The 13,724-nt window shown below is 42.7% G+C and overlaps 1 protein-coding gene across 1 annotated transcript in view; it reads right to left on the reverse strand.

Moving 5' to 3' along the window:
• Positions 1-3,145: 3,145 nt before the first annotated feature.
• The window catches only part of pkd1b (polycystic kidney disease 1b), a 196,357-nt gene continuing 185,778 nt past the window's right edge, over positions 3,146-13,724 (reverse strand). Inside the window, exons 36-37 of the mRNA XM_048611156.1 lie at positions 6,009-6,323; positions 3,146-3,856 (exon numbers count right to left, since the gene is read on the reverse strand). Coding sequence (XP_048467113.1) covers positions 3,146-3,856; positions 6,009-6,323 — 1,026 coding nt within the window. The remainder of the gene's footprint in view (positions 3,857-6,008; positions 6,324-13,724) is intronic.

A 13,724-nucleotide genomic window follows, 5' to 3' on the forward strand; every position in this document is an offset into this window, starting at 1 on the left:
GGGAGCTCATGAGTGAGAAAGTCTTAAGGTGTAATTTTAATCTTAACTTAGAGTAACTCACTAAATAGATAATAAAATGACAATTTAGTGATTTTGTTTTGACTGCAGCTTTAAATCAAAGAAATACAAGCTCTAAAAGAGGATTTTGAACAATTTGTGTTCCTCCTCTTTTGGATGTTGACTTTTCCCTTCAAGGGTCTGTCACATAGTTTACCAATGTGAAGGTCTTCCTGTGGGGGTTGATGTGAGTCTTAACAGGAATCTCTTTGAATTCTACTCTGGTCACCCTGGTATCCCACACGTGATTCTAGAATAGTCAAGGTTGTTGTTTCTACAGGTATCCTCTGATTTATGTCTGAGATCTGGCCCCATTTCAATCTTATCCTTTTTGAGAGAACTATTTCATCCAGTGATGGTGAGTGGAGGGGCAAAGATTTTCCAGGACATTCAGTTGGAGACCCAGAGCCATGGAGTTGTGACTGGGCAGTTATGAGTCTTGGACCTGAGTAGCCTATGGTTTGGGTTAAGCAAAGTTACCCTCACAGGTGCTTCATCTTTACTTTCTTGGCATACTCCAGGCCTCTGTTTGTGATAGGTCAAGTAGGTCATGATTTAATTGTAAAGTACAAGTAGCATGATCACATTTTGTGGATTATCTTTAAAACTATTTAGAGATAAGCTAAGATATGTTATTCTGGTATCAGTTGCCTGTTTTGTGTTGTGTTTTATGGTTAATATGTATACTTAGAGGTAATTTAAGCATTCTGGTATCATAGGCTGTATCTTACACAGAGAAAAGGTAAAGCATGACATGCTACTGGAAGGGCACTCTCTGTTGTAATCTAATAGCTGAAGATTAATATATTGATACCAGAATAGGTTTCTAAATTATGCAACAAGCCCAGATCATCCAAAGGCATTGCTGTCCATGTGGCTACATTCTGAGGAAACAGAAACCAACCCAGACCAACGTACGGCATGCCAATCATGGAGGAAGATCATGGAATGAAGATAATTGTGCAGGGATTTTGAGCGAAAGCTACCAATTCAGGGCAAGTCATCAAATCTCCAAAGCATTTAATTGAACTTTGAAAATTGAAAATTTGTGTCCATGTAAAATCATACGCACCTCTTTAGGATGATAAAAACTATTTGAGTCTACATTAATTCTAAATTGTATAGATTTATATTGAAGAACTTAAGTAGTAAGGCACAATGGAAACTGTTAATGACAATGTTAAACAACAGAAAATACAGTCATATTCCTAATAGAGAATGCAGTTTTAAAATTCAGTTATTGTTACAATCAAATATTTTAGATATCTATAAATTGTTAAAAATACATATCAATGAAACATTCAAGTGAGAGTCAAGTCAAAGACAGTCAGTTGGAAGGGGAGGGGAGGAAAAACAAAACCAGACTGGCAAGGGGCGAATATGAGACTAAGATGGTGGTCAGCATAAAATGGAACCCACCATGTGATAAGAGGCAGGGTGTGTCCTATACAGGTCAAAAGGGCAATCGATATTTCTAGGTATAGCAAAGGGCTCAAGTACCAGCTAAGGACTTGATTTCTTGTTTACTAAGGATCTGGAATTTGACAAAATACTATTAGAAGTGGAGATAGTAGAAGAAGTGGACATAGTTGAAGAAGTGGAAGCTGGGGTGAAATTGAGAGGCAGAAGGGGTTTTCTTGATTCATTTGTTGGATCACCACTCATTACAACAGATATGAGGGTCCTTGAGGGGCTGCAGAAGAGATTTGCCAGAATGATTCCAGTGAAACCTCACCGTAAATCTTCCCAGATCAACTCTCAAGGGATTGATGTTGATGTTTATTTCAGATTCCTCATATTATCTTCCTGTTTTGGTGCTGTTAGCATTCCACAACTGTTTGCTATTTCCTTCTGAATTGAAATTTTAATATGTAGTACTTTACTATCTTCACTTGTCTGTGCAATTTTGTCTATTTGGCTGTGACAGTCTAACAATCAAAATCTATTTAGAGGTACTTTCTATTCAACCTGCTCAGCGATGTTATGACACACCTCTGGGGTAGGTGGGACTTGAACCCTGGACTTCTGACACAGAGGTAGGGACACTACCACTGTCACAACAGCTCCTTACAAATTAACATATGTCCTAGGGAGATTGAAGGATTCTTGCTCCTGGATTTAATAAGGTTCTGTTATACATATGGCTACTCTAATCTCTAATTGCTGTCTTGAAACTTAGCCATGATGTGGAGATGCTGGTGTTGGACTGGCGTGGACAAGGTCAAAAATCATACCACACCAGGTTATAGTCCAACAGGTTTCTGTGAAAACACAAGCTTTCGGAGTCTTTGTCCTTCTTCAGGTTTTAGTGAGATAGGTGGCATCAGACACAGGTTTTATAAGTAAAAGATCAAAGAGTCATAGGACTGATGCAATTGCATTGAATGAACCTAAAATGTCTGTTAAATCTTTAATCAGTTAGGAAGGATTATGATCTTTTACTTATAAAATCTGTGTCTGATGCCACCTCTCTCACTATCACTTGAAGAAGGAGCAAGACCCTGAAAACTTGTGTTTATAACCCAGTGTTGTGTGATTTTTGACCTTGAAACTTAGCAGCAGCTTTAAACAACACTATCATAATTATCACGATTAAACCAGCACATCCCTAGTTACACATCAGATGCTATTTTGGAATCACCACTAAATCTAAGGCTTTCCCTACCATGTAGAATAAACAGTATTAGCTGCTCCTTGATGTTGATCTGTAGGTGGATATTGCAAATGATAGAAAATAGCATCAATGCCAGTCTCTCAGCAAACAAAAACACCAATGACTTGCAGAACAAAATAACGAAAGAATTGCAGATGTTGGAAATCAGAAACAAAAAATGAAATTGCTGGGAGAACTCAGCATCTGTGGAGAGAAAGCAGAGTAAATGTTTCAGATCCAGTGACCTTTCTTCAAAATGTGAATTTCTCCAGCAATTTTTGTTCTTGTTTCAGATTTACAGCATCCACAACTTTCTGCTTTATTTTACATGGTCATTATGCTGCGAGACTGGCTGAGTTTTCCCAGCAATTTCTGTTTTTGTTCCAGTCTCTCAGTGCTCTCTGGTGCCTCCTTTTGGCTCCTTTGTATATTAATTCATGGTTTCCCCTCCATGCTTTCACTCTGCCACGCTCTCCTCTTTACTGGAGCCTGCTGCCGACTCGTCACTCGATCCTGCCCTTCTTCACTTTTGGGCCTTGGTTTGGCTGCAGGTTCTGAACTCCATACTGCTCTCTGACCGATACCTGCTGACAGTGGTGGTCCTGACTGCCAGGCTCTTCGCCCATGAACATCACTAGACCTGGAGCCATCTGGTAGAGCACTGTGAGCTGATTGGGCAATGACTGCACAGTACTCACGAGCTGGGCCTGTGCTTGGTCGGAGGCTGGAAACGGCCGAATCAGAAACGGCACTGCATGCCCTGGGCACAGGGAGGCTTCGTCTCTCTGCTTTGCTGTTTTCATTCTTGCCCAGAGTCTGTCTCCTTTGGTTGATTCTGTGCTGCACTTTCTCCAAGTCACTCTCAATCCGGTACAAGTCATCGGTGACTTTATTGACACGGTCAAACTGACCGAGGAGGCTGTTGACAGTTGGCAGCAACCGATCCAGATAGGCTTCAACATTGTAGATCTCCGAGGTTGGACTCTTTGGCAGAGTCAGCTCCTCGGATTGCACGGAGCCTGACAAGATGGTGCAGTCTGAGAATGGAGACTCAGTACTTTCTGATGCAAGTTGAGATAATCTCAGGGTTTGGGAAGTGCCTGTCGGCAATGACTCCATCCCTTCAAATTTCACCTTGTGTCGAAACTGCAAAAGATTGCAAAAAGCTTCAGCAAGGATCAACATTCACAAAGGTTAAACAAGAGTCATTTTCTAATTACATGATCAGGGATGTTATTACACACCTAGAGAGTAGGTGGGAACTTGAATCTGGGCCTTCTGGGGTTAGAAGTCGGGGCACTATCTCTGTGCCATAAAAGTCCCCAGTCCCATCATTTATTGCTATCAGCTGGGCAAGTGAACAATGGCCTGGTCAAGAGGGCAAAGATCCAGTTGTCTGATTGGTTTCATTATTTATCTTCATTACTCACTGCAGGGTTACTAACCTATTCCCTATCTGAGACAGAGATGCTGGAGCAGTTGCCAGGGTGTACTGTGGCTCAGCAGCAACACTTGTGGTTTCAAGTCCTACTCTGGAGATTTAACAGCATAGTCAGTCCTGGCTAATTTTAGTAACACCAAAGCAGTGCTGTACTGTTAGAGCTGCAGTCATGAGCCAGTAACAAAGGTCCCGTCTGCTCTCTCAGATGGACATAAAAGGCCTTATGGTGCTTTTCGAAGAATAGGGAGAATCTGCCCATTCACTGCTTGATATTTATCTCTCATTTAACATCAGTAAAACAGCTGGCTATGGGTTTAGAAGGCTCTGTCTAAGGGGCCTTGGTGAATTACTGCAGTGCATCTTGTATATTGTACACACCGCTAATATTGAGCATTAATGGTGAAGGGAGGGAATGTTTAAGATGGGAAATAGGGTACCAATCGAATGGGCTGTTTTGTCTTGGATGATGTCAAGCGTCTTTACTATTGAATCTGCACTCATCCAGGCAAGCGGGGAGTATTCTATCCCACTCCTGACTTACAGATTGTGAACAGATTTTGGGGGGTCAGGAAGTAAGTTATTCAACACGGAATTCTGAGCCACTGACCTGCTTTCGTAGATGCTTTGTTTATACGGCTAGTCCAGTTTGGAACATTAATAGTAGGGATTTCAGTGATGATAATGCCAGTGAACGTGAAGGAAATGGTTATTGTGAGAGATGGTTATTGATTGGCATGAATGCTACTTGCCACTCTCCAGCCCAAGCCTGAACATTGTCTCGCTGGAACTTGACTTCTTCAGTTTCTGAGGAGTTTTGAGTGACTGAACAATGGGCATTAATGAACAAACCCACTTCTGACTTTATGATGGAGGGAAGGACATTGATGATGCAGCTGAAGATGGTTGGATCTAGGAGACTACCCTGAGGAACTCCTGCAAAAGTATCCTGGGGATGAGATGACTGACCTCCAACAACCACAACCCTCTTCCTATGTGCCAGGTATCACTCTAACCAATTGAGGAGTTTTCCCCTGATTCCACCTGAATTCAGCTTTGCTATAGCTCTTTCATGCCACACTCAGGCTGAGCACAGGGGAATTAATTCACTAAATCATGGAACTGTGAAGGAGGGAGAGCATTGTACAAGAGAACTCAGGAAATCGGAATAGGAGGCCTGGAGCCTGAGAGAGGAGCAGTAGGATAGAAGATAAGAGGAAATGTGGGGGGTTGGAGTTGGAGAGATAAGTGGGGTATTGGAAATAGAGTGGGAAGTGAAGAAGTAGGAGAACGGGGTACCGGAAATGGATTTGGAAGTGGGGGAGTGGGGGATTGGAGTTGGAGGGATTAACGGGGTATTGGAGATGAAATGTGGGATTGGTGATGAAGTGGGGGGTGGGAGATTGGCGATGAAGTGGAGAGTACGGGGTTAGAGATGGAGTGGGATGTGGGGGATTTGAGATGGAGTGGGATGTGGGGGATTGGACATGGAGAGGACGATAGGCATTTGAGATAAAAAGATTATAAAGCTTGGAAATGGGGAGAAGAGTAGGAGTGGAGTTAGACAGAGGGGTGGGGCGAAGCTCAAGTTGGAGACAGAGTGAGAAAAGTGGAAATGGCATTAATAAGCGCAGAATACCATGACTGGGTTAAGGGCAGGTGAATGTGTTCACCTCAGAGTACTCCACCCTTCTGTCCAGGGAGGTCACTACCTCATAGCCCAGCACAGCATCTTGGTAAAGGTCAGGGCCAGCTCCAAACATTCCAGTAACACAAACTGGCTGCAGCATTCAGTCAAGCCTGCAGCTCCAGCTGATTGATCAGATAGGTCGATGTTTCTCTGGCAAGCGTGATATTTACCTCCTTTGTCTTGGTGAGTCCTATCCAGAGTTTGAACCTCTTAATGAAGAATTCGATCATCTCGTAGTCTTGTGGTTCAATGGCTGGGCGGTACATTTCTGCTTTGAGCTCTCTGTAACTCTGGTTGATAATGGCACTGAAGAAGTTTCTCGCTATCCACATCAGACACAGCAGGTAGCTGAAGAAGTAGAGGGGTGCAATTATGGGGTAATGGTGGACTGCATGTCGGAGGGACAGAGTTCCTCGGGGGAAGACAACCAAAGTCAGCAGAGAGCTGCTGAACGTCACAAAGTGTTCCAGAGCAGGAGAGAACACCTGGAGGGAAAAGAAGGGAAGAATAGTTGGGGGCATTACCTCGGACAGAAAAAACAACCATTGAAGTTCCAACATGAAAACAGGATGTTAGGCCCTGCCTCTCAGTTTCTTCTCCAGACGTGGTCCCAATCTCATCTTTCTGCTTTATCCTCCTTTATATCAAGCATCCACCTAATCTCCTCTTAAATGGAAGGATGATATCACTTTCAATCACAGACTCTACAGTAAGTCCCAGTTTAAGGAGCTTTTCTGGAATGGCAGTGAATTACTGGGGCCTGTTATCATGTTCAAATCCCGTGCTATCATGTCCAATATTCAAAAAGGGAGGTAGAGAGAAAACAGGGCATTATAGAGCACTAAGTCTAACATCAGTAATGAGGAAAATTCTTGAATCTGTTACCAAAACTTAATAGCTGAGCATTTAGAAAGCATTGGCAGGATCAGACAGAGTCAGCATGGAATTGTGAAGGGAAAATCATGCTTGACAAATCTGTTGGAATTCTATGAAGATGTAACTAGTAGAGTTGACAAGGGAAAGCCAGTCGATGTGGTATATTTGGAGTTTAAGAAAGCGTTTGACAAAGTCCTGCATATGAAATTATTCTGCGCAATATTAAAGTGCATGGGATTGGGGGAAGTGTATTGAGATGGTTAGAAAACTGGTTGGCAGAGAAGAAACAAAGAGTAGGAATTAATGGGTCATTTTCAAATTGGCAGGCAGTAACTAGTGGGGTATCACATGGATCAGTGCTGGGACCCCAGCTATTCACAATAAACATTAATGATTTGGATGAGGGAACAAAATGTAACATCTCAAAGTTTGCTGATGATACCAAGTTGGGTGGGAGGGTGAACTGTGATGAGGATGCAGAGATCCTTCAGCATGACCTGGACAGGTTGGGTGAGTGGGCAAATCATTGGCAGATGCAGTATAATTTGGATAAATGTGAGGTTATTCACTTTGGAAGCAACAAAAAGAAGGCAGATTACTTCCTGAATGGCTGTAAATTGGGAGAGGGGAGTGTGCAGCAGGACCTGGGTGTCCTTGTGCACCAGTTGCTGAAGGTAAGCATGCAGGTGCAGCAGGCGGTAAAGAAGGCAAATGGCATGTTGGTCTTCATTGCGAGAGGTTTTGAGTACAGGATGTGTTGTTGCAGTTATACAGGGCCTTGGTGAGGCCACACTTAGAATATTGTGTGCAGTTTTGGTCACATTTTCTGAGGAAGGATGCTCTTGCTCTTAAGGGAGTGCAGCAAAGAATTACCAGGCTGATTCTGGGAATGACGGAACTGACGTATGAGGATGTTCCCAATGGTGGGTGTGTCCAGAACCAGAGGTCACAGACTGAGGATTCAGGGTAGACCATTTAGGACAGAGATGAGGAGACATTTCTTCACCTAAACAGTAGTGAACCTGTGGAATTTATTACCACAGGAAATAGTTGATGCCAAAACATTGAATGTATTCAAGAGGTGACTGGATCTAGCACTTGGGGTGAATAGGATATGCAGAGAAAGCAGGATTAGGCTATTGAGTTGGATGATCAGCAATAATTGTGATGAGCAGGCTCGAAGGGCTGAATGGACTCCTTCTGCTCCTACTTTCTATGTTTCTTTATTCAGCATGCTCAAATCATTTTAACGTAATTTGCCACCTGACCTGATTGGCACCAAATTGGAACTCCCCTCTAATCCTGCAACATGCAGCCTTCTCCTCTTCCCAACACCCCAAGACGTTACATTCCCTTAAACCAGGCCGCACCATGGTGAATCTCACCACCAGCTCCCATCACCCTGCACTATCTCAATATCTGTCTCAGTGACCTTAAACTCTGAATGAATAGACATTTCTCCCAGAACAACATTGCAAAGAATAAAGCCATGCTGGGCTACTGGTAAATTTGTCTCCCACAGGCAACTGCTAAAGGATGAGACTAAAAGAGGAAAGTTTGGATACCAAGGAATGATCACAGATGTTTGGTCTGGTCAGTAATCCCAGTTAAGATTCTTTGAGAAAATAACATCAGTATCTTTTCAGTCTAAGGGAGGCTGGAGAGAACAACTAACCTCGACATTCAGGAATCACAGATACAGTGAGAATGAGTCCTGTCTGACGAATGATCAATTTTATTCAAGAATTATAGGCCTTAAAGAAGCAAAGCACTCAGGATGTGCTGAGTTTGTAGATCCACGTTTGTGACCCAGGAAGGTGCCAATTGTGTGCTATTGCTTGAGCAGTGACTGCTGAAATGCAACTTAAAAAAAGATGATGGGGATAAACGTGAAGTTATCCACTTCAAGAAGGAAAACAGAAGAGCGGTGTATTATTTAACTGGTGGTAGATTGGCAAATGTTGATTTACAAAGGTGTAATGTACAAGTGTGACCTCATACACTAATTACTGAAAGTAAGTACGCAGTTGCTGCACAGGGTCTTGTTGAAATGGTACAGGTATGAGATTGCAGGTATTGTTCAACAACATGTCCACCTTCTTGACCAAAAACTGCTTATAACCATGACAAACTGCCTGGCTTCGTGCCTGCTCTAAAAGATAAGTCTGGTTCAAAGTTCTGTGAGCCTTTAAGTTCTGGATCAGAAGGCAAAGTGCCAAAAGGTAAGCAGTGATGCAGTGAGCACTTAAGATTCACAAAGTGAGTGAGTGCTGGGATGCTCCCAAATCCAAACCATGAGTTAGGTTTCCTGTTCCTGAGTGCAGTTCCTTACAGCAGCGTTCCAATGATAGGTGCCAGAGCTCCCCAAGGTGCAGCATTAAAGTGCTGGAGCATGCTATAAGTGGATTGAGATGTGCCATGAGGAAGTAGTGAGGCTGAGACATGTTGAATGCCAATGTCCATGGATGTAGGGTTAATGTGGTTGCTGCCCATGGAGTCTGCTCAAAGACATTGGTACTGGGTGTCCGATAAAGATAAAAGTTAAAGATGCTACTAAATTGAAGGAGAAGGCCTATAAAGTTGCCAAAAATGTTGAAAATTTGAAGATTGGGAAAACTTTAGAATTCAACAAAGGTGCGCCAAGAAATTGATAAAGAGGAAGAGAATAGAAATATAAAATAACAAGGACCTAAAAACAGATTGTAAAATCTTCCACAAGTGGCAGGAGGATTCATAATAGCAAAAACAGAAATTTCAGAGAAACTAAATAAGTACTCTTATAAGTACATTTTCTGAAGAAGGGTCCAGACCCGAAACATCAGCCTTCCTGTTCCTCTGATGCTGCTTGGCCTGCTGTGTTCATCCAGCTCTACACCTTGTTATCTAAGTACTCTGGGTCTGTTTTCACAGAGGAAGATACAAGAAATTTCTCCAAAATAATTAAACTCCAAGGGTCTTGTGGGAATGTTGAACTGAAAGAAATTAGTATTAGTAAAAACAAACTATTTGGGAACTTAATGGGACTACAAGTTGACAAATGACCTAATAACTTCAACTTAGACCATTGAAAATAATGTTTAAAGAGGCTACAGAAACAGTGGACCCATTGGCTGATTACCCTTTAATTTATTTTTGCCATTCTGCACTGCAGATTAGAAAATTGCAAATGTAACTCCAATATTTAAGAAAGGAGGGAGAGAGAAACTGGAACCAAGATATTTGTAAGCCTAATGTCAATGATAGGGAAAATACTGGAACTTATTATAAAAGATGTGATTACTGGATATTTAGAAAGTATTTGTATAATTGAATTGATCAATGCAGATTTATGAAGGGAAAATACCTGAAAAATCTAATCAAGATTTTGAGGATATTACCAGCAGGGTCAATAAGGGGGAAGCAAATGGATGTGGTGTACTGGAATTTGGGAAGATTTTTGATAGAATCCCATATGAGTTTAAGTAAAATTAAAGTACATGGGATTGAGAGTAATATGCTAGCATGGACTGTTTCTGCCTGTTTCTATTTGCTTCGGAGTAAATGGATCTTCTCACATTGGCAGACTGTGACCAATGATGTACCTTTAAGTTATATCTTTCTTTTCCTTAATTTTAAATTATTCAAAATGGCACCAAATTGTGGTGACAAATGAAAGCTTTTCATTGTATTTTATCGTATTCTTACTGTAAAATACATGTGACAATAAAATAATTCATTCATTCCTCAAGGATCAGTGCTTGGGCCACAGCTGTGCACAAGCTGTATCAATGATTTGAATGTGGGAACCATCTGTAATATTTCCAAACCTGGTGGGAATGAGAGTTGTGAGGAGGATGCAAAGAGGCCTCAAGGACATTTAGATAGGCTGAGTGAATGAGCAAGAGGATAGCAGATACTATTGTTTTGGTAAATCAGAGGTTATCCACTTTGGTAGGAGGAACAAAGGAGCACAGCATTGCTTAAATGGTGAGAAATTAAAGCATTCATGTCCAAAGGGACCTAGGTATCCTTGTTCATTAGAGGCAAAGCTAACATGCAAATGTATCGAGCAATTCAGAAGGAAAATAGTTTGTTGCCCTATATTGCAAATGAATGAGTACAAGTACAAATAGGTCTTGCTTCAATTGTACAGCACACCGTTGAGCCCGCTCCTGGAGTATTAAGTGGAGTACTCGCCTCTTGCCAATGGAAGGATATTCTTGCAATGGAGAGAGAGGAGGTTTACCACACTGATTTCTGAAGTGTTGGAATTGCCTTATGAGGAGAGATTGAGGAGATTGGCCATACATTCTCTGGAGTTTTGAAGAATGAGTGATGGTCTCAAACAAACTTACAAAATTCTTGGAGGGATGGATAGAGTAGATGCAGAGAAGATGTTTCTCCTGGCTGAGGAATCCAGAAACAAGAGATACAGTCTCAGAATAAAAGGTAAGCCATCTTGGACAAAGAGAAGGAGAAATTTCTTTACTCAGATAGCGGTGAATCTTCGGAATTCTCCAGACAGAGGGCTGTGAGAGTCAGTCATTATGTTCAAGACAGAGATTGATAGATTTCCCATCAATGAAATTAAGGGATATTGGCATAGCCATAGTGCAAAATGGCATTGAGGGAGATTAGCCATGATCTAGAACAGCAGAGCAGACTTCAGTGGCTGAATAGCTTACTCTTGCTCTGATGTTCCTTATCTCCTCTATTACTGAAACAAAGGTTGATGCCTTCTGGACTTCACTATTTCCATGCACTCCTTGCCAGCTTCCACCATCTACCCTTCATAAACTTCAGCTCACTCAAACCTGTCTTGCACCATGCCCACCACCTATCACCTGTCGGCGCAATGACCTATTTTGGCTTCAGGCTGAGCAACAGCTTGATTTTAAAAGTCTCTTCTTTGTTTCCAAATCTCTCCATAGGTTGCCAAGTGTGCAAACGCTGTGAGTTGAGCTAAGTGTGGGAGTTTAAAAGTATAAATCTGAACCTTTTGCATTCTTAAAAAATAAAAACTGTGGTTAAGGGGAGGGTAGACATTTAAGGATTTTTTTTTCTCTTTCAGGCCTAAGGAAAGTCTAACAAGTTCTCCTAGTGCTGTAATTAATCAATTTACTTAAGCTAATTAGATGAGCTGGTTAGATCTGGTTCTTGCAGGCCTTATACAAGAAAAGCTAGGCCTAAAGTGCTCCTAACATAGAATGCGACCGGCAAGAGAGTACAAATACTGGGAGTTCAGCTAAGTGTGGGAATTTGGGCAAGTGTGGGAGTTTGGACAAGTGGGGGAGGGAGGCATTGCTGTGTCTTGTTCCAGCCATTTTTGCAAGGGGTTTTGTGGATGAGATGCTTCTGGCTAAATCTAAGAGCGAGCCTGTGTGAAATCCAAGCTTTGTTGAGGAGGGTGAGCAGCAACATAGTAGGGTAATGTAAGACGTTTTTTCCCCAAGGGCACTTGTTGTTAAAGAGGCAGAGATGGCGGTCAGTGGAGTGGTGTGCTCCTCCTATCAGTTGTGGGAGATCAGGGAGCAGTCGAGTGTCTCTGACGACTATGCCTGCAGGAAGTGGGTCTGGCATTACTTCCTCTCAGACCATATTGGATAGGTTGGAGTGCCAGTTGTAAGCACTGACAAGCATATAGGAGGCAGAGAGTGTGATAGATAGCAGCTTCAGAGAGGTGGTCACACTGCAGGTTCAGATTAGGTGACTGACAGGAGAGGTAGGCAGGCAGTGCAGGAGTCTCCTGTTGCTATCCCCCCCTCAAACAAGTATGCTGTTTTGGAAACTGCTGAGGGGGAACTGCCTCTCAGGGGGATAAAAAAGCAGCAGCAGTCAAATCTTTGGCACCATGACTGGCTCCGCTGGCAAAGTCCAAGCAAGCAATTGTGATAGGGGATTGTCTAGTCAGGGGCACAGACAGGTGATGCTGTGGCCGCGAGCAAGACTTCAGGATGGTGTGTTGCCTCCCAGTGCCACAGTCGAGGACATCTTGGAGCAGTTGCTGCAAATTCTCAAAGGGGAGTGCAAGCAGCCAGAAATCGTTGTGCAGATTGGTACCAACGACATAGGTCGAAAAAAGGATGAGATCCTGCAGAGTGAAGATAGGAAGTTAAGCAGGAGGTTAAAAAGCAGGACGTTAAAGGTAGTAATATCTGGGCTACGTACCACGTGCTGGTGAGAGTAGGAATAGGAGGGTAGGGCAGATGAATGCATGGCTGAGGAGTTGGTGCAGGGGCAAGATTCAGATTTTTGGATCATTGACTCTTTGATTCTTAAAGATCCCATAGAGATGTACAGCACAGAAACAGACTCTTTGGTCCAACTTGTCCATGCTGACCAGATATCACAGAATCATAGAATCCTCACAGTGTGAAACAGGTCATTTGGCCAACAAGTCCACACCACCCTTCAAAACAACATCCCACCGAGACCCATCCCCCTACCCTTTACCTGTAACCCTGGATTTTCCATGTATAATCCACTTAATTTACACACCTCTGGACACAACGGGCAATTTAGCATGACCAATCCACCTAACCTGCACATCTTCGGACTGTGGGAGGAAACCGGAGCGCCTGGAGGAAACCCACACAGAAAGTTGCCCAAGGGTGGAATCGAACCCGGGTTCGTGTTCTTGGCACTGTGAGGCAACAGTGCTAACCACTGAGCCACTGTGCCGCCCTAAGTAAATAAATCTATCCTAAATTCTGCGCAATCCTAAATAAATCTAGTCCCATTTGCCAGCATTTAGCCCACATGGCTCTAAACCCTTCCAATTCATGTATTCATCCAGATGCCTTTTAAAATGTTGTAATTGTACCAGCCTTCACTACTTCATCTCACAGCTCATTCCACATACATACCACACTCTGCGTGAAAAAGTTGCCCCTTAGGTCCCTTTTAAATCTTTCCCCTCTCACCTTAAACCTATGCTTTCTCATTTTGGACTCCCCCACCCCAGGGCAAATACCTTGGCTATTTACATTATCCATACCCCTCATGATTTTATAAACCTCAATAATGTCACC

This window comes from Rhincodon typus, chromosome 23 (assembly GCF_021869965.1).
Source record: "Rhincodon typus isolate 14 chromosome 23, sRhiTyp1.1, whole genome shotgun sequence".
NCBI classification, from domain to species: Eukaryota; Metazoa; Chordata; class Chondrichthyes; order Orectolobiformes; family Rhincodontidae; genus Rhincodon; species Rhincodon typus.